Here is a 21,571-nt window from a genome sequence, read left to right as displayed (position 1 = left end):
TATATATATATATATATATATATATATATATATATATATATTTAATTATTTATTTATTTATTTATTTATTTATTTATTTATATGTACTCCAATCTATGCTATAGTACTCCAATATATATTGCAGTACTATAGTATAGAATGTCCGAAAACATTCGTACTAAACTGCTTTAATATTTTGTAGTAACAATGCAATTTTGTAATGTGCTGCTTTTATAATATTGTTTTTTCTTAACGCTTTTAACAGCTGTAAGTTTAAGCGTGTTGAGAAAAAAACGCAAGATTCTTTAGTATTGCTGTCGCGTGTTAAGGAACATTCTGCACACGCACACAAAAAGACCCACAGGAGAACAGACACAAAAACACAGAAAGCAACACATACGTCCCGTGAAAAGCTTTTTGGACCTTTCTTTGGTGCTGAATGAAACCGTGCGCTCGGTGAAGGCCGCGGAACAGATGCGGGCAGTCTCGTGCGCACAAGCGCATCTTTGAGCCGCTAAACAGATTTGGCACGCGGAACAATAGAAGCTGCCGCACCTTTAACACGCACACGCGTAATTTATGCCTGATCCGACGGGTTTGTATATTGATTTTATAATCACTTTAACTGCGGGGAAAAGAAAAATAGAGCAGGAGTTTGTTAAAGGGTTACAAGAGCACGCCAGTATGGTGTCAATATGGATGTGAGTGTGTGGGTGAAATATGTGTGCTTTTCTTTTTTTTTTCTTTAAGAGAGAGAGTGTGTGTGTGTGTGTCTGACTTGGCCTCCAGACTGGTCGTGGCTCGTGAGACGGATTAACTCTTTTCTTTTGATGCAATCCAATGTTCCTTCGGCTGATGACATCACTGATAAGAGAAAGTAAAATAATAATCTGTTGGTTTGACATCATAATGTAACAGGTGCCGTTACTTCTGAAACTTAACAACCTGTTAGCACGTGCTCTGTTTAATGTGTCACACTCATCACAATATTTAAGAATGGTTCATTATGGATTATGAAGTTCAGATATTTATGTTTGTTTGTTTAGGGATCTGTAGACGCGCAATGCGGACTCGTGTTAAATGGCCAAGGTGGTGTGATCCGGAGAGGTAAGGTCACAAATACACACGCAAATAGAAAGTTATTTATTTTTAATTTGTTTAAATATATTTATTTTAAGTTCTAATTGTGTTTTCATTGACATGTCTGCTAGATATAGTTTAAAATATTTAAAATTATATACAAATCGCCAATTTATTGAATACATTTTATAGGCTACTGCTTTCCATTGACGAGATAAATAAATAAATAAATAAATAAATATATATATATATATATATATATATATATATATATATATATATATAGATAGATAGATAGATATAGATATAGATTTAGCGCCTTTATATTTAATCTCTTTAAAGAAAAGCAAATGGTAACATTTTAATTACGATGAAAGCAAGCATTTTTAGTATTTATACGTCAATCAACAGGCATGTTTTTATTGTTGTAATTTAATGCGGTTGTTATTGTAAAACACGTACAAGTAAAAATAAACAACAACAATAATAATAATATCAATACATAAAAGAAGTTAAAAGCATTTCAATGTCGGCTTTGCGTTTGAAATTAATTTGGCTAAATGCAGAATGTATGTTTATAATTGTTTGCATCAGGGTTATTTATTTACTCATGTACAATATACCAATTTGCAAACATTATTTTTAAATAATATAACAAACAATGATTATTATTATTTGTTTGATTTTGCTTGTATTGAAATAAACGTTTTGTTTTGTCTATATATGTTTAGCATTACAGTATTTTTCCAACTAACGCAGCTCAGAGAAAATGCATTAATTACTCAGGGAATCCATAATTAAGGCACTGGGCCTATATATATATTTCACAAGTTAAAACCACGAGAAAACATACATTTCTCAAGGTCATCCTCCAGTGAGAGGTGTTCTCAGAAGAGTTTCTGTCTGCCGCTGTGTTTTGTAAAATCGTGAGTCTTGTGTGGATGAATCGAATCGTGTTCCACGTTTCGTAATATTTTCATAATATCAGTCGCATCTTTGTCTGTGTCTTCAAAGCAGCAGTGGATCGACACACATGTGGAGTTTGCCATAAAGCGAACGGTGTCTTGGGCGCTTAATTTTTAATAAACTCTGTCTAGGTGTTGGGCTCGCCATCACTTCCAGTTAATGGTGTGCAGGATTTAGCCGCGAGCTCCGCCGCTCCAACCATCACAACCAATAATCATTGCTTTACCTCGCGCTCCGGTATCGATAGCTTCTCGCGCCTCGGGCGCACGCTTTGATATGTTAATGCCGCGCGGCTCCAAATTCAGTGGAGATCATATTAATGTTGTTCACACTGACTGCAGCTTTGGCTTCGTTGAATATTCAGATAACCTTTTTCAAAAGAAATCACTCAAGAAACGAGGATCCTACTTAGAAAAGTCGTCTGTGTTTTAATCATGATTATCCCTCTTAGCTTTCAGGAATTTGATCAAGCTTCACCCCGCCTTTACACACACGCACGCACACATACACACTGAATGTGTGACTGCATCTTTCTCTCACTGTGCGCGCGCTCTCGCTCGCTCATGCGCGCGCATGTGTGTGTGTGTGTTTGGGCGCTGGTGATGAGCGCGAGGCGCGCGCCGTAAACACGCACCATCACTACAGTTGAAATAGAAACAGAATGACATTTGGCCTATGTCTTTTTTTCTTTAATTTTTGTGGCAAACTCGCAAAAAGCGCTTGATTCGCTTTGTGATCGCTCGCGCGCTGCCTCGGGCTACTCTCCCTCGCGCTTAAATACCCGCTATCGCCTCTGGGCCCGGCGCGCGCGACCAGACTACCGGCAATAGCTCTTTTTCAATTGCCCTTGGCAACATAAAATACAAACTACTTTGAATCAAAACATTTTGGGTGGAATTAATGTGAAGTGAACTTGCATGCTAGCAGAGATCTTGGGTTTGTCAGAGCGCTTTAGGGTGACTGATGAGGAGCTGGTTTGAGGCCCACTAGCCAAAAAAACTCCTTCAGGAACACACACGTTCACACTCCAACACAAACACAAACACACGTGGCTAAATAAACTAGCTGACCCTTTAATTCCAATGCAATCTGGACATGTCACATTTACAACCTGAACACATTTATGCATATGGATTTGACAGACACGTCTTAATAAACACATATTGTATATTAAATTAAATGTGACAACATTAACTTTTAGGTAAATAATAAGTAGCTGGAAAAAAGTAGCTGAGATGAAATACTTTTGGAAGTTAGAGTTTTAGTAGCATTTGATTTATTTACTTATTGAACTATATAATGACTGTGCTGTTTATAAAATCTCTCATACCACATGACTTATTCAAATCATAGAAGCATTCACTTTAAAATGACCTACAATACACTCTTCATATAGACCCTTTTACACACAATTCATACCATAAAAATATTTTCAGTGGAGGATGTTTCTTTGGATTAATCAAAATGTTTTTTGCACTAAGAAAAAAATGCTGCATTAAGAAATGAAAGGTTCTTTGTAAAACCTAAAATAGTTCTACTATGGCATCTCCTCAAAATCCTCTTTCCAGAAACTTTATTTTAACACGATGACACGCTCATTTTGATAACTTTGTAAACTTCCGCTTCATCCACCCAAAATCAACAACACAGCTTTAACCCATGCTTTCAAAAGTACGACTGGCTTTGAATTATTGTCCAAGCGATCCTGTATAAGACATTAATAGCCTTTTTTAAATTGCTGTTGCATGCATCTGGGTGATTTTTGTCATTCACATCCTCAAACAGAACAGACAAGGCAAAGGGCTGACTGAAGGTGTTGTCTTTGTGTACAGGTGGCACATGTGTAGTGAATCCTACAGACCTGTTCTGCTCCGTACCAGGAAGACTTTCTCTTCTCAGCTCTACCTCAAAGTACAAAGTGACCATCGCTGAAGTCAAACGGCGCCTGTCTCCTCCAGAGTGTCTCAACGCTTCTCTACTCGGTGGAATATTAAGAAGGTAAAAGAGAAGAACAGCTGGGAATCAGTCTCAATTTGAAATGACAGAATAATACATTTAAAACAACTGAATCTTTATTGTTTGATGGTTCCAAATGAACATTTTAATTGCTCTAAAGGTTCTTTACAATGGAAAAGATTATATTTATTTGTATTTTATTAATTTAAAACCAATTCATTTAATAAATGGAGGAGGCAACATGTTTATTCCATAGCATTGCAAACCCCTATGTAAGAGTGTATTACAGCTGTGAGTCCTGAGAGAAGCAGGGAGTGTTTGCTGGCACACATTTGCCTGTCAATTTAATAAAGATCTCCATGCATGTTGCATGAAATTCTGCAATCCTAAAGAGATTTAAGAGGATTAAAACAAGACACTGAAATATAATTAATGGAATTGAATGACGTTCCTGCTATTTTTTAATTTCTAATTGGCAAAACAAAGCAAGAAAGAGGATAAAGAGATGGGACATGGAGTCCAGGACAGTAAATCCAGAGATAAAGGCTGGATGTGTGTGTATGTGAGAGATAGAGAAAGAGAGAGAGAGAGATGGAGAGGGAATGAGAACAGTGAAGCTGAGGCTCCATTATTGATGAGGGACACAGACTGGAGAGCAGAAATGAGGCCAGTGACGAGAAGAGAAGAGAAACACACACACACACACTCGTTTTAAACACACAGGACAACTCATACTGCTGATGCACAGGTTCATTAACACAAGAAGCACTAGAAAAACACTCAAATTCAGTTTAGATTAAATGAAATTTACATATTGATTATTATTAAACATTTTAGATTAGAAATGTATCAAAATTAAAATAAGCTTTGTGATTTTTCCACATTATTAAAGGGGTAGTTCACCAAAGATGAAAATTTACTCACTGTTTAAATCACACACAAGTGGTTCCAAACGTTTATCACTTTCTTTCTTTCTGTTGAACACAAAAGAAGATATTTTGAAAAATGCTGAAAACCTGTAACCATTGACTTCCATAGTAGGAAAAACAAACGCAATTCAATGTCAAGTTAATGGTTCCAGGCTCACAGCTTTCTTCACAATATCTTCTCTTGCATTTAAACCTATGAAAAAGCTAATAAATGTTTGAAACAAGGTAAAATGATGACACAATGTTCATTTTAAGGTGAAATATCCCTCTAAATCTGATCTTAAAAAATGTAAAGATGTCACACAGCTAGAGTTCACACAGAAATGTAGGTTTGTAGAGTGTTTAGGCTGAATAATGTAGAAGTGTTTTGGGGAAAAACTGGCATGTTGGGCAGAAAACGCTCTTCTGGGGATGTGAATGACAGACATGCGATGAGTGTTGCTGATGGACTTTTCTCCATCTGTGTGTTTAGGGCCAAGTCAAAGAACGGTGGCCGGTGCCTCAGGGAGAAACTGGACAGACTGGGACTCAATCTCCCAGCAGGCCGCAGGAAAGCAGCCAACGTCACACTCTTGACCTCTTTAGTGGAAGGTATGGACTCATTTGTGCGGCTCTGGTTTATATCATGACTGTTTTCAGATGCATGTTAGCTGACATTAAGACTGATTAACTTAATCTTCAGTTGGTTGCAGTGCAGTAAATAGTGGAAATACATTGCAGAAATGATCAGGCTTATTGTCCTGTACGCCAGAAAATATTAAAGGGTTAGTCTACGCTAAAATGAAAAACTACTCAACGTCGATTGGTTGCAAATTTTTAAGTTTCTTTACTCTTGTTGAACACTAAGGAAGATATTTTGAAGAATGCTGGGAACCTGTAACCATTGACTTTCATAGTAGGTAGGAGGAACAGTTACAATGGAGGTCAATGGTTACAGGGTTTCAGCATTCTTCAAAGTATCTTCTTTACTGTTCAACAGGAAATGAAACTCAAATGGGTGTGGAACAAGTAATTGGCGCATAAATTAATGCTCGGTTTTGGGTGAACTATCCCTTAAAGTCTTGAGAAAATATGAAGTCCTGTTTTCTGAAAATGTTTAACGCAAGAAAATGACTTTCAGTTTGGTCATGAAAATAATCTTGTTTTTTGTTTTGAATTTTAGTTGATCCCTGAAGAAGATTTTTTTTTGTTTAAGATTAAATTGACTTAATTTGAATACATTTTTCAGAAAAAAGTAGTTATTTTGCTTAAGTAAATGTAAATGGATTTAGGTATATGTTCAGATATTTACAGTGGAACACAAGACCTCTCCATATGTATTAATGATTGTAATATTATGAGAAATGCACAAATTAGCTAGACTATTTAGCTATTGAAAGTTTACTTTGAAGAAGTTGTTTAAAAAGATTGTTAATCTGTTGTAATTCAGTTGTAATATTACAGGGTTTCTGCAGGTTTCACCAAGTTAAATTAAAGACTTTTAAGACATTTTTATGACCATTAAGAATTAAATTTTAGACTTAAACAGGGCTAAATTCTGATTGTTTTTTAACCCAATCAATACAACTATAAACAAACTATAGCAGTGAATTATTTCAGTCTACGATAATAATAATAATAATAATAATAATAATAATTTAATAAATAATAAAGAATATAGGTCAGGTCAGTATCATCAGCAGTGAATAAATGGAGAACTTTTAAGCAAATGTTTCTGTAAGGAAAGTAATTGAATGCTATTTTTGAATAAAAAGTTAAAAGTAGGGATGCTCTGATCAAGATTTTTGCAGTACCGATTCCTTGTCACGGTGATCAGCCGATACAGAGTACCGATTCTGATGCTTCAAACTTTATAATGCATTAAAGCTCACTTTCCCTCTAAGTATGAACCTTAAGAGAAGATCTTGCCTTACCTAAGACAATAAATGAAGGATGCTGCAATGCATTTAATACCTTAAACACATCTCATATAACCATTTAGGTATGAACATGTCATGGCCAAAAGCAGCTTTACAGAAAACAATTCATTCATTGATTTTACTTTGGCTTAGGCTATATATATATATATATATATATATATATATATATATATATATATATATATATATATATATATATATATATATATATATATAAATATGCGAGCGCTTGTGCGTCTTCCTCTGCTTGTAAACTCATAAACAAACACCTGTGATCGGTCCATGAGATCGGCCAGATTATTGGCGACTACCAATCGAGTCATGAAATGTGATTATCGGTTGTTTAATTGGAGCATCCTTGGTTAAAAGTGTTAATGGCCTGGGTGTTAATGGCCAGATTTGGTAGCTATACATGAACAAAGGAAAGATTTAAGGCCTACAACATGACATTTAGGTAGATTTAAGACTTTTTAAAGCCTATAATGTAGCTTTTGAGATTTAAGACATTAAGACTTTTTAAGACCCTGCGGATACCCTGTTTTAATAATTATCTTTATTAACCCTTTAACTGCCTGCTCTACCAAATGGTTGACCATATCTTGACTGCTTTAAATACTGACTGTTTTAAATAATGGCTCACACACAGCATTGTTGGTTTACAAAAATATCTAACAAACATAACCCTGTTGCACTACTACACTTGATTTTGGTTTTATTGTTAAAATAAATTAATTAATTAATAAGAAAACGTGTAAAATGTGACAATGTGAAATATTTTATGGCGTACTTCAAAAATAAAGATGATTTGGTATTCAATAGTGTTTTATTTTGATTTTTTAAAAATAAATTACACTTCATATTTTCATATCTTTTATAGTGTATGTATTAATTCTGGTACTTTTACCATAAAACAACATTTGGTAGAGGCTGATATTTTAGAAATTATGGGAGTTTTGAGATAATAAACATATACCTAATAAATATATTACAGCGATGTGTTTATATTATCGTTGTTTTAAGTGCTGTGTAGGTTTAAGGCATTGAACACAGTTTTGTTCTTTACCCAGTATTATTTGAGTATTTATTTATAAATAAATAAAGAATAAAATCAACTTTTGTTTTTGATGTTAAGTTGAATGCTAAAGGTAAAACTCGACTTTTCGTTAATTATAATTGAGATCTCTGCACAGGATATGAATGCATCTGGTTTAGTTTCCTCATATTTGCTGAAGATGATATCATTAGGATTAAATCACACATCAGTTCCGCCATAAAAGAAAAAAGTGGAATATTTTTAGTCTGCAGACATAATCTTTATTACTCAAGGGAAGAGTTTGAGCATAAGAATGGTATGAGACAGATTGATGCAACATCTATGCAATTGCAATAAGCAGTATTTAGAGAAAGTAGTGATTTCCCTCTTCTCTGCTCTCTGTGGATGCAGGAGAAGCGTTGCACCTGGCTAGAGACTTTGGTTACACCTGTGAGACTGAGTTTCCCACTAAAGCAGTCGGGGAGCATCTGGCCCGCCAGCACACAGAACCAAAGGAACAGAACGCACGCAAGAAAATGGTGCTGGCCACCAAGTAAGACTGCACTTCTTCTTTCAGCCAACTAATGAAATGCTAAATGAAGCCTTCATTTACACCCAAAGGCTTTCGCTCTGTTTACATTCAGAAAAATAAAGATGCCAAAAGGAGGTTTTTGCAGTGGGAAACCATTTTTGGCTTCTCAAAAATATTTGAGTTTCTTAAAAGGACTTTTTATTATGATTCGTTTTTTTATTTTCTTCAATACTTTAACAGTTCCATGAGTTTACACATTATCACATCCCCCTTTCCCCTCCCCAACAGCGGCAGTTACAGTAATTAGATTTGCTATCATCCATTCTTTTTCTTTTTGGCTTAGTCCCTTTATTAATCAGGGGTTGCCACAGCAGAATGAATCGCCAACTTATCCAGCATATTTTTTAAGCAGCGGATGTCCTTCCAGCTGCAACCCATAGAGTTTTGCATTCACTCACACACACACACACACACACACACACACACACACACACACACACACACACACTACGACCAGTTTAGTTTATTCAGTTCACTTATAGCGCATGTGTTTAGACTGTGGCGGAAACCGGAGTACCCAGAAGAAACCCACGCCAACACTGGGAGAACATGCAAACTCCACACAGAAATGCCAACTAAGCCAGCCGGGGCTTGACCAAGCGACCTTCTTGCTGTGAGGCGATCGTGCCACCCACTGCGCCACCATGTCACCCATGTTAAATCCAGTAAATACAGAAAAAATAAGATAATTATACTTTTGCCATGTGCATTCATCCTCCAAAAATCTCAATAATTTCCCCATCTTCTCTGATAAACATCCAATTTATCAAGTAATCTACAGTGATCAGCATAAATAAGTACACCCCTCTCAAATCTCTCTTTTCAATTCATATTTTAATAAGATGCTATACAATATTACATTTGTGCAGATACATTTGATTAGTCAGTACTGAAGTCAAATCTGGAGCTTATCTAACATAATAACTTACGATAACAGTCAAAAATGTATATAAAAAATGTTAAATACAAATTTAAAAAAAAGGGAAAAATCAAGAGAAGCAAAAGGATTGAAGAATTTAGTTGAAATTTTGTAGGTTGTAATTTATTTTTTTGCTTGAATTTAATTGTATTATCTTTCAATTTCTAAATGGTGGCTAAAATATTATTTTAATAAAAATATCTGTTTAATAAATCTGTTTTGTTCAAATGCACCAAAATACATTGCCTATATTCACAGAGAAATTAATACAAATATTCATCTTCAAAGTGGGGTGCACTCAATTATGCTGAGCACATGTCATTTTTTCATTCAGTATGCTGCCACCTTCCCCAATTCCGTAACCCATTCTTAAAATTATGGTAGACCTGCTGAATGCACCTCATAATGATTTATCTTTCAATCATAATACTTATTTGAATCCACTCAGACATCTTCACACCAGACCCCAACACGGACGGGTCTCCCAGTACATATATTCAAGGACAAAACAAAAAGCAGCATCCAGAAACATCCTGAATGTAACTGTGCACATTAACCTAGAATTAATGTATTTTAGTACAGGACCACAGGGCATGCATCAAGTCTCCTTTTTCGCTCTCACATCTCCAGCAGAGTCCTTCAACCCAAGCCTAAGGAGCCTACTCCACTAAAGTCCAATAAAAACGATTCAAATTATAAACCGTGTATAAACCGCACTCCTAAATTTCTACTCCTAAATGTACAATTGAGATCTTTACTCCAAACAGTTTTAAGCACAGAATGATAACCACAGCCTTTTTTTCACTATTTAAAAGACGTCTAATCTGTAAATATCTCCAAAACTGATTTCTCTTTAGGCCAAGATGTGGGGTTTACTGGTTAAATGATTAAAAAGGAATCCAGAATCCTTTTTCCATTACATAGAACATGTTCCAAATGGAATGTTCAAGGATCTTCAAAGAGCCATCAATGCCATTAAAGGACCATTATTTAGGCTTTATTTTACTTTTATTTTTATTTATTTCCCTTTTTTTTAGAAACTCATGTTTTGCAACACATCCAAAACTTCACCTGAGAATATTCTGGGAATTAGAAATGGTGTAATTTCTGATAATTGGGTGAAAGCTCTCATGAACTCTCCTTTATACATTAATTATAAGAATGCTGCTTTTGTTTTACTCGCCGAGGTGTTTAACTGTGTGTGTGGCTGTTTCTGCAGGCAGATCTGTAAAGAATTTCAGGATTTGTTAAGTCAGGATCGATCACCGCTCGGTTCCTCTAGACCAACACCAATTCTGGACTTGGACATTCAGAGACATCTAACACACTTCAGGTAAAGAGCCAAAACCTGCCTGCAAAAATAGCACCAGTTGATTGTTTTGCATTGTGAAAGTAAGCTATTTCTATATAGCTTCTATAACACTGGAAAAAAAACAATGTGTTTGTGCTGACAATAATCAGGCTCTCTGCAGGTTTCATAAAGTCAAATTTAGGACTTTTTAAGACCCTTTGAAGACCATTAAGAATTAAATTTTAGACTTTTACAGCACTAATTCTATTATCATGAGGAAACATTTCAATGTTTTTAGTTTTCTTTTCCTGATTATGGAATTTAATTTGGGGAGTTTGCTGTAAAAATGTCTAACAGCTGCTGTGAATTGCTTCTCTTTGCAATAGATGTATTGTTGGACACTGGGTGGATGTCGGCCCAAATTGTGCAGCTTTACTAAGACAAAGCAAAATGAAGACCTGTTTAAAATGATTTAAAGACAATGAAATTTAAGACATTTTAAAACCCCACAGACGCCCTGAATAATACAAGAACAAATACCAGTTTGCAACATGAACTGTTTTCAAAAAGCCAAAGTCAGTGGAATTTTAAATGACTAACAGTGAGGAGGATGTACTAAATGAAGGATTGTTATTGACAACTGCTTTCCACTGTCTTTTTCAGTCTGATCACGCATGGATTTGGTACGCCGGCGATTTGTGCAGCTCTTAGCACCTTTCAAACGATTCTCAGCGAAATGCTCAATTACTTGGAGAAACACTCAGCAAATAAGAGCACAGGAACGCCGGACACCAATCAGATCAACTCCAACTCGGACAAAACACTGCGCAAAACCGAGGCACCGACAAAAGACGGTAAAATCGAGAAGACGGAATGACTCTGAATGACACAGAAGTGGCCGCTGTCCTGACTGAGCCCTGATGGGCGGGACTTGTTCAGGGTGTGGCTACTAGGGGCGGGGTTACTGGGTTTTTATTCCATATGCATTCATTTCTACAACTGGCATACCTTCCAACAACCTCAGCTTTCCCTGTATGAGAGTCTGACTGTATGTACAAACCACTCACCATTCTCACTGCCCGCAAAAAAAAAAACGCAAACCATTTCATTATTTTCTAAGTTATTGAAGAAGTTATTTTGCTTAAAGTTTGTCTGTAATTAGTTTAAATAACGATTTTAAAAATGCAATATCTTTTATTAAATAAAAAAAGACTCACATTCCATTTCTGGCGAGGCCTCGTTTGAGGTCAGTTTGAGACTGTAAAAATATTACAGGTAACTTTCCCTGTTAACTACTGTATAATGTGCATGTTAAACTTTGTACACCATCCGAAAAGGAAATCCCCCACTGTTGTACCAGAACACAAAACTCTGACTGCATTTGTAAAAAAAGTTATATATAAATATATAAATTCAATCTTTTCTTGTAGGCTTTGAACTACATATATGAAATAACCCTACATGCAAACTACTGGTGTTCAATAAAGCATATTGCTCAAAGTCTTATATTAGCTCACCTGTCTGGACTGGAATTCTTGTGATGCTGCTTGAATATGAATCATATTTGATGTGCATTTGAGATGCTACGCTTATAGATTTGACACAGACAACACACTATTGATTAATCGATCACATATCTCAGCTTACCAACCTGCTTCAGCCAAATTTCTCACTCACCTGCAGCTGTTTTACATGTTTAGGATCGTTTTTACTCAGACCACAGGCATTTTTACATCTGCATTTGGATATCTGACAAGTTACCTTCTATCTGAAGGCCATGATTATCAGCAGTAGATGAATAGATTTAAATAAACACAACTAAAGTATTTATTGTAATTAAAATCTTGTCGTAAGTTCATAATTAAACCTACAATGCAGTAAAACTCGATTCTAAATGCGTTTTAATTATGACGGAACACATATTAAATGTGAATAAACATGGGTGATGTGGAATTAATGAGCGCTCACGCACAGCAGAGATCATTAAGAGCAGAGAGAAAGACCGGAATGATGTTGCACCAGAAGGCTTTACAAAGTCAATAACTGACTGACAGATCGATGCGAAGGTTTTCAACAAGATAAAAGCGCTTCATATTCATATATTTGGTAGGAAACCGCTGTCTGATCTTAGTACGTTTCGATAATCAGCGGCTATAACATCCAAAACACCAACACAATCTTGAGGAAAACCCAAACAGTCCTGACGCGTAATTAGCGCATTTATTGATCACGAGATGCGTGTTATCAGTTCGGGCAGTTCTAGATGCATGTGTGACGTTCAATAAATAAAGTTTCGCTTCAGTTTAATACACCAGAAGATGAGATCCACTCGACCTAGTTTACTCGGAAAGTAATTATCTCAAAGTTCAAAAGATAAAATGCAAATAAAAGTCCTCTTGAGGAAACGCTCAAGAAACTCACAACAAAAACAACCAGAACTTAATGATTTTAAACTAATATTTAGCGTTTAAACCCCTTGGGAAATCTGACCACTGATTTATCATATAAATAAAACAAAAACACGGCTATTGTGGTTACAAATTAACCATGGTTTTGATACAATAGCCATACTTCAACCATGATATTTGTGGTAATTGTGGTTAGAAATTGTAACGAAAATGGCATAATTGTTTTAATAATATCTTATTAACAATAAATTATTTATATATTATATTATTTTTATTAATAAATAATATTATTATATTAATAATATAATAATTGTATTTATTAATAAATAATAAATTATTAATATAGCAATATATTAATAAAAAAATAATGATGTTAACTCTGAGAAAATGTCTTAAGAGGTTTTTTTTACTAAATGTTTAAGAGTAACCTAAATTATAATTTAATTGATCAAATTAGATATTTAAAACAAGTTAAATAATATTCATGAATAAGATAAAAACAAAAATCAGACAAAAACGACGATCAATATATGTTCAGACCCGTACACAACTTATACACCATTTTGAGGGACGTAAACACTAACAATGTTCCCAGATTACATTATTAATTTCTATAGCTTCCGACAATCCAAAAATACTGCCAAACAATGTTGTGATAGCGGTTTTATCATTGAGTTATGATTGAATTGCCTCTTGTTACGAAATGGTTAAATAACAAGCAGGAAATGTACATGGGCCAATAACATGATTGAAATGGTCTAAAATATCTTCAGCACGTGCGTGCAAATGAACCCGACCACTAGGGCTGCACGACATTGCAAAATATATATTGCCATGCATTTTATTATATGTGGAAATAATTTTTCTTCACGCTTTATTTTAGGGTTCAGTTCTCACAAACCATTTTGACTTTCGCTTCAATAAGCTACTAATTTGCTCATTAATAGGTAATTAAGGATGTAACATTAAACGCAGCATGTGCTTAATATGCTAGTAAGAGCCAATATCTCAAGGATATCCCAGCAAACAATTTTGTGTGTAATAGACATCTAATAGACATATAGACAGCTTGGCTAAAACAAGGCTAAACTTGTGCTGTCAGTGAAAATCTAATAGACATTTAAGAATAGCCCAAAACTAGACAAGCCGTCAAATAGACCGATTAAACAGACATTATATGTGTAGTCATTCATTTCGGTTTATTTGATGACTGGTCTAGCTTTAGCCTATTCTTAGACGTCTATTAGATTTTCACTGAAATGGAGCTCTGTTTTACCCAAGACGACTATGTTTAGACGTCTATTAGACATCTTTAAAAAAATAATAATAAATAAAAAATGTTTGCTGGAATGCATGCTAATAAGCAACTAATTAATAGTGAGAATTGGTAAAGTGTTACCGAATGTATTAATTTTGATTTGGACTTTTCTGTATAGGGAAGTGAATCATGCAGAACATGGAACAAACAAACTAAAAGCATAGATAAATGCAACAAAGCAAAGATAAGTTAAATGAACAGTGCATGCATTAAGGTTCTGCATATGTAAATGTAATTTACATACATCGCAAAGTCACCTCAACATTGCATATCTTTGCGATGTGATTATATTGCGGATGCACACATTGCGATATCGATGCTGAAACAATATATTGCGCAGCCCTACCGACCACACAAACACATTTGAGGACATACCAATGACTTTTCCTGTTTGTGTGTCTTTAAAGCTAATTCATAACAGAATCACCCGATCATATAATTATAAATAGCGTTTTTTGTCACGAGTGACAAAATCTCCGGATGTCAACAACACTATAAAAATCCTGGCTGCCTTATACTTGTACGAAACAAATTAACCTTGAGTCCATTGAACTTTTATTACGATAAACTGACTTAAAACAGCTTCCGTAACTTATTAAACTGATTTAATCATGTTCTAACTTAGTTGAATAGGTTACAATGACCTAAAGCATATGCTAATTGATCATATAATTTTGTACAGTGAAAATATTGTTTGCCTACTTCAGAATTTGCTAAATAAAACCTGATAAATGCGTTTATGAATATTATTTTTCATTATTTTATACATCGGCAAGTTTCTGAGAGAATAATCTATACATTTTTACTTGGTTGTATTGTGTTTATCACAGATGGAGAGTTTCTGCCCTCTTCTGTAAGGTTTCGACTTGAACTTGATCTCTCAACCGTGTTACGCGCGCGACATCTTGCGGCCAGTTTGTGTAATGGCAGAGAATTGTGGATCACGCCAGACGTAGGTTTAATTAACCTCTGATAATATTAAAGGATAATTCTTACACATGCTCAACGTAAAAAAAGTAATATATTACAGTTTTAAGCCTATATTAGCTACTTTAAATTTATATTTTAACTTAATATTTACATACAATTTTTATATTTTTGGAAGCTTTACAATATTATATTTGTGCATATACATTAGAATAGTCAGTACTGAAGTTAAATCTGGAGCTAATCTAACAAAACTAATCATAACAGTCCAAAATTAAACAATAAAATATTAAATAAATTTTTTTTAAATGAGCAAAATGTTACAGAGGTAAAACCTATTCAGGATCAATCATGCATGTTTTTGGGAATGCAAAAAGCTAACATTTTTCAAGAAAGCAGTACAGGACTTCACAGCCAAAGCTTTGCAAACTCCATCAGACAGCACACCAACAGAATAACTCTTTGATGACAGAACTGAACAAGACATTTGATCCGACTTTTATAAAAGAGACTCAGCATTACTTCCTATCTAGCAAAACATGCATTTTGGTCAACTGGAACCAACAAAGGCCTCCAACATTTCAACTGTTAATACAACTCTTGAATGAAACAATGCTCTTGGAACAATATACATACTACTTAAGAAACAAAGGGGATGTCTTTCAAAAAATATGAATACCTCTAATGAAACTTTGATGCCCTCGTGTATTTTCATAGTAATGTGACTTTACTCAGTCACAGCAGAACTTTTTTTGTTTATTATGACTTTTGTATTCTGATCGTGTATTTTTATTATTTATTTATTTATTTTTATGACTTTTGCTGCTATACTTGTCTACTGGTATCCTTGTCTTTGTCCTTTTAGTTTTTGTTTGTAAGTTCATTAAAAAATAAACAAAGAATTAAAAAAAAGTAAAATTCAAGAAAAACAAAAAATGTATTACATTTAGTTGAAATTTTGTAGTTTGTATTATTTTTCAATACTTTGCATAAATGTAAATCTATTATCTTTTAATCACTGAACAATTAAAGATGTTCAGTGATTAAAATATTATTTTAATAAATATATCCAGTTAATAAATATGTTTTGTTCAGATTCACCAATATATACCCATATTCACTGAGAAAGGGATAAAATGATTCATTTTTAAAATAGGGTGCACTCAGTTATGCGGAACACATTACTTTCCTTGAAAATAAACTAAGTAACACATTGTTACGTTTTTTTTAAGAGACGTACGCAAGATTGTTACATATTACTTTTTTCCTCAACAATGCATATTCTATGCTTCATTGTTATACTCTAAAATATGCTGTGTTGCATTAAAGGGCACCTATTTTACCCCTTTTTCGAGATTTAAAAGAAGTCTTTTGTGTCTCCAGACTGTCTGTAAAGTTTCAGCTCAAAACACCCATCAGATCATTTATAATAGCTTTCAGAAGTTTGTCATTTTCAGCTCTGAGTATCTTGTAGCTGTTTTTGTTGCCTGTGCCTTTAAAGCTAGTTTTCCCCACCCATCATTCCCACGTGCCTGTCAGAGTGTGCCTCGGCTGCGTCAGATAAACAGCACAGTGACAGACATGAAGGAAGCAGATCTCACGTAACATTTGTAAGAGATACTACAGTAAGACCTTTCCCAATGATTATTTGATGTATTTGTTGCGGAGTTAATTCAAGCCTTTCTGCAACGATGAGTCACACACAATGTCTTTACAAAGTTCACGCACACACACAGACACACACACACAGTGTGCGCGTTTAATTTTGCACTGTTTTTGCATGGCAAATGTGACAGGATCAACGTTATTTCCACTGCTGTATGGATATCTGTTATGTTGATGCACAAAATAAAACCTGATTTAAGTCCACAAACCAGGATTGAAGCATCTTCTTTTATAATTATACTGACATGCGGCTGTGGTGATAAAGACGGTAAAATCACTGTAGTTATTACAAACATGCACTGTTTTAAAAAACGTTTTAAGCTTGTGAAACTCATTCTAGATCACATTTGATGATGATTGATGATCACAGAGAGCTGAACAGATCTTTTAATCCCAGTTGCTTTGCGCACGTCCTGTCTTGTTGATATGATTATACGTGTAACTACGGAGACATGTTAATACACGGCTGTCAATCATTTCAGTGGGCGGGGAAACCGCTCTCCTAAATCCCGTTGCCGTCGGGCTCAAAATGGGAGGGATTTGGATTCTATTATAACGTCAGGAAATTTAAAAAAGGAGATGTATCGTGTTTATCACTCCAATATGACTGTAGACACACTGTACCTGCACACAGCTCTGTCAAAACAGCTTCCAAAAGATGATTTTCATCATAGATACCCTTTAAATCAGTCAAAGGTAGACAAAACCAACAGTTTTTAAGCAAATATTGGATTAAAACAACACAGCATTTTTCACAGCGTCATGTTATTTTGGAAACAGTTGATAAATGTTTGTTATTTTTACTTAGGTTTGCCCCAACTATGCCAAAAGCATGCTTTTGTGTCGACAGAAATGTGATATGTGTGTGTTTGATGATCTCGAGAATGTTAATGTGTGTTTATGTTGAACAGAAATCAAAGTGTGTGCAGAATGAGCCTACTTTCTGTCAGACTGTTGGACATCTGTCATGGCCTCTAGACATGCCCAGAGTGAGTGTGGGGCTCTGGCTCTTTCTCTGTGGCAGCGGGACTGATGAAACATTCATCGCAGATTATTTTCACTCATCCATACGTCGAGCAGCATCTTAATGACCAGCGCAACAGATCTGAAACTGAGATGAAACTGGGTCAGGATCAGCGAGTCTCAGAATATTGTAAACAGAAACACTTAACATTTAGTTTCTTAAAACCATTCTGTTGAAATGTTAGGAGGTGGAGTTGAATTGTTGACAAAGCAATTGAATTGTCAGTAACATGTGTATTTCTAGTGACCTAGTGACCTCTTGTGCATGAATGAGGAATTGTTCCTTCTCTACATGGGGAAATGCACAGCGATCAGTTCTCTATTACACTGCAGTATCTGATATGTGGATATTTACAAGGATCTTTCTGTTCAAGGATGACTATAATGAAAATGGCAATTGCTTGTGTTGAATTTCTAATCAAACTAATAATTATAAAACTGAAATTGTTCACCTTAAATTAAATAATTATCTTGATGAAATTTGGTGTATTTGTTTGTATATGCTATACATTTTCTTTTTGGCTTAGTCCCTTTATTAATCTGGGGTCACCACAGTGGAATGAACCGCCAACTTATCCAGCATGTGTTTTACCCAGCGGATGCCCTTCCAGCTGCAAACCATTACTGGGAAACATCCACTCACTTTTGCATTCACAAACATATATGCTACATGTGTTAGGAATTACAGTATATGTTTTGTTGGTTACCCTTTATATTATATAATAATAATAATATTTATTATATAATCCTGAATCAGTTTTTGCTGCTTAGTTTACAAACAAACAGTGGAATGTTTTGATGGTGGTCTGCCTTTATAACAACTTTTGCCTATTCATGTTGCCAAAAAATAAATAAATACAAATAAAATAATTATATATATATATATATATATATATATATATATATATATATATATATATATATATATATATGTGTGTGTGTGTGTGTGTGTGTGTGTGTGTGTGTGTGTGTGTGAAATCAAATACAGATACATGAATAATAGTATTTAAATTAGGCATAAAAATGAAATAAAAATTTTAAATGAATAAACTTGCCTTGCCAATAGTTATTACTATTGTATTATATTATTTTATTATATTTATTACTTTATTATATTATATTATTCTATTCTACTAATTTATTTTATTATATTTTTTTATTTTACATTTACATTTACATTTAGTCATTTAGCAGACGCTTTTATCCAAAGCGACTTACAAATGAGGACAAGGAAGCAATTTACACAACTAAGAGCAACAATGAATAAGTACTAAAGGCAAGTTTCAGGTCTGTAAAGTCTAAGAAGGGAAGTGTTAGTAGTTTTTTTTTTTTTTTTTTTTTTTTTTTTTTTTTTTTTTTTTTTTTTGTACAATTAGTGTGATATTCAAAGAGGCAATTGCAGCTTAGGAAGTGAAGTGGAGACTAAATAGTTGAGTTTTTAGTCGTTTCTTGAAAATAGCGAGTGACTCTGCTGTTCTGATGCAGTTAGGGAGTTCATTCCACCAACTGGGCAGATTGAGCGTGAGCGTTCGCGAAAGTGATTTTTTCCCTCTTTGGGATGGAACCACGAGGCGACGTTCATTCACAGAACGCAAGTTTCTGGAGGGCACATAGATCTGCAGAAGTGAGTGCAGATAAGAAGGTGCTAGGCCAGAAGTCACTTTGTAGGCAAACATCAGAGTTTTGAATTTGATGCGAGCAGCAACTGGCAGCCAGTGCAAACGGACTAGCAGCGGAGTGACATGTGCTCGTTTAGGTTCATTGAAGACAACTCGTGCTGCTGCATTCTGGAGCAGTTGAAGAGGCTTGATAGAGTTAGCTGGAAGCCCAGCTAGTAGAGAGTTGCAGTAATCCAGTTTGGAGAGAACAAGAGCTTGAACAAGGAGTTGAGCTGCATGTTCAGATAAGAAGGGTCGGATCTTTCTGATGTTATAGAGTGCAAATCTGCACGATCGAGCAGTTCTAGAAATGTGGTCAGAGAAGTTTAGTTGGTCATCAATCGTTACTCCAAGGCTTTTCACCATTTTGGATGTAGTAATGGTTGCCCCATCCATCTGGATTGAAAAGTTATGGTGTAGAGTCGGGTTGGCAGAAACTACAAGCATTTCCGTTTTTGCGAGGTTCAGCTGAAGATGATGATCTTTCATCCAGTGTGAAATATCCAACAGGCAGGCTGAGATACGAGCTGGAACCGAGGGATCATCAGGATGAAAAGAGAGGTATAGCTGGGTGTCATCAGCATAGCAGTGGTAGGAGAATCCATGTCTCTGGATGACTGGTCCTAGAGATGATGTGTAGATGGAGAAGAGAAGTGGCCCAAGAACAGAGCCTTGAGGTACCCCAGTGTTTAGATGCTGTAGGTTGGACACCTCTCCCCTCCAAGACACCCTGAATGACCTGTCAGAGAGGTAAGATCTAAACCATTGTATAACAGTGCCCGCAACGCCCAGTGACTCAAGCGTAGATAGCAGGATCTGGTGGTTGACAGTGTCAAAAGCAGCTGACAAGTCCAGCAAAATGAGGACTGATGATTTAGAGTCTGCTTTAGCCAGTCTGAGATCCTCCACGACCGAGAGCAGGGCAGTCTCAGTTGAGTGGCCTTTCTTAAAGCCGGATTGCTTGTTGTCCATGAGATTGTTTTGAGTAAGAAAGTCCAGGACTTGATTGAACACTACTTTCTCCAGAATCTTGGCCATGAATGGAAGCAGGGATACTGGTCTGTAGTTTTCAAGTAGCGTATGGTCCAGGTTGGGTTTCTTTAGCAGTGGGGTTACCCTAGCCTGCTTAAATGTAGTGGGGAATAAACCAGAGTCAAGAGATGTGTTAATTATGTGAGTCAGTGTTGGTATGACTGCAGGAGAGATGGCTTGCAAGAGATGAGAGGGAATGGGATCGAGTGGACAAGTGGTTGCATGGCTAGATAGCACAAGTTTGGACACCTCAGACTCAGAGAGCTGAGAAAAAGAGGTGAGTGTGTGTGGTGTTGGTGTTGTATCTTGCGTGTTTGTTGTAGGTGCAGCAAATTGAGCACTGATTTTTGCAGTTTTGGTGCAGAAGATTTTACTTTATTTTATATTATTCTTTTATTTTAATATATTATTTTATGCTATATCTATTATATTTTATTCTTTTACTTTATTTTGTTTTATTGTTCTATTAATATTTTATTATGTTATTTTTTATTTTATTATATTATTTTATTATGTAATATTTTATTATTTTATTTTATTTATTATTTTATTTTGTTCTACCTGTTTCATCTTGTGTGTGTGTGTTTGTGTATATATATATATATATATATATATATATATATATATATATATATATATATATATATATATATATATATATATACACAGCAATAGTCACATTGCACCCTTAGATAATTTATTAATGATTTAAAAAATAAAGGTATTATTAAATGTTATTTTTAATGATTTATACAATGATGACCGTGCTATATTACATTTGATTTCTGTACCTGAATATCCGTCCAACTCCACAGAAAATCATAAAGCAGTTTATTTATTTACTTATGCTTGAAATTTATTATAATTTCACTTCAT

At 34.9% G+C, this 21,571-nt stretch overlaps 1 protein-coding gene and 1 long non-coding RNA gene across 36 annotated transcripts in view; one reads left to right on the top strand and one right to left on the bottom strand.

Annotated features, from left to right (window-relative positions):
• Positions 1 to 12,175, top strand: part of tfap2d (transcription factor AP-2 delta (activating enhancer binding protein 2 delta)) — a 212,742-nt gene extending 200,567 nt beyond the window's left edge. For 34 of the 35 annotated variants that reach the window (XM_073932955.1, XM_073932949.1, XM_073932956.1 and 31 more), the window contains 6 exons: positions 1,026 to 1,086; positions 3,858 to 4,023; positions 5,383 to 5,501; positions 8,274 to 8,415; positions 10,593 to 10,706; positions 11,328 to 12,175. In XM_073932955.1, the coding sequence (XP_073789056.1) occupies positions 1,026 to 1,086; positions 3,858 to 4,023; positions 5,383 to 5,501; positions 8,274 to 8,415; positions 10,593 to 10,706; positions 11,328 to 11,541 (816 nt within the window). In that variant the 3' untranslated portion in view covers positions 11,542 to 12,175. 35 annotated transcript variants of the gene reach the window in all.
• The window catches only part of LOC141379459 (uncharacterized), a 169,772-nt gene continuing 153,106 nt past the window's right edge, over positions 4,906 to 21,571 (bottom strand). The window contains exons 5-6 of the long non-coding RNA XR_012396112.1: positions 17,923 to 18,093; positions 4,906 to 4,955 (exon numbers count right to left, since the gene is read on the bottom strand). This is a non-coding gene — a long non-coding RNA (uncharacterized lncRNA). The remainder of the gene's footprint in view (positions 4,956 to 17,922; positions 18,094 to 21,571) is intronic.

The sequence above is a fragment of the Danio rerio genome, chromosome 20 (assembly GCF_049306965.1).
Source record: "Danio rerio strain Tuebingen ecotype United States chromosome 20, GRCz12tu, whole genome shotgun sequence".
Lineage (NCBI taxonomy): Eukaryota > Metazoa > Chordata > Actinopteri > Cypriniformes > Danionidae > Danio > Danio rerio.
Note: the sequence above shows the minus strand (reverse complement) of the source record. Positions and strands in the feature narration are given on the sequence as shown.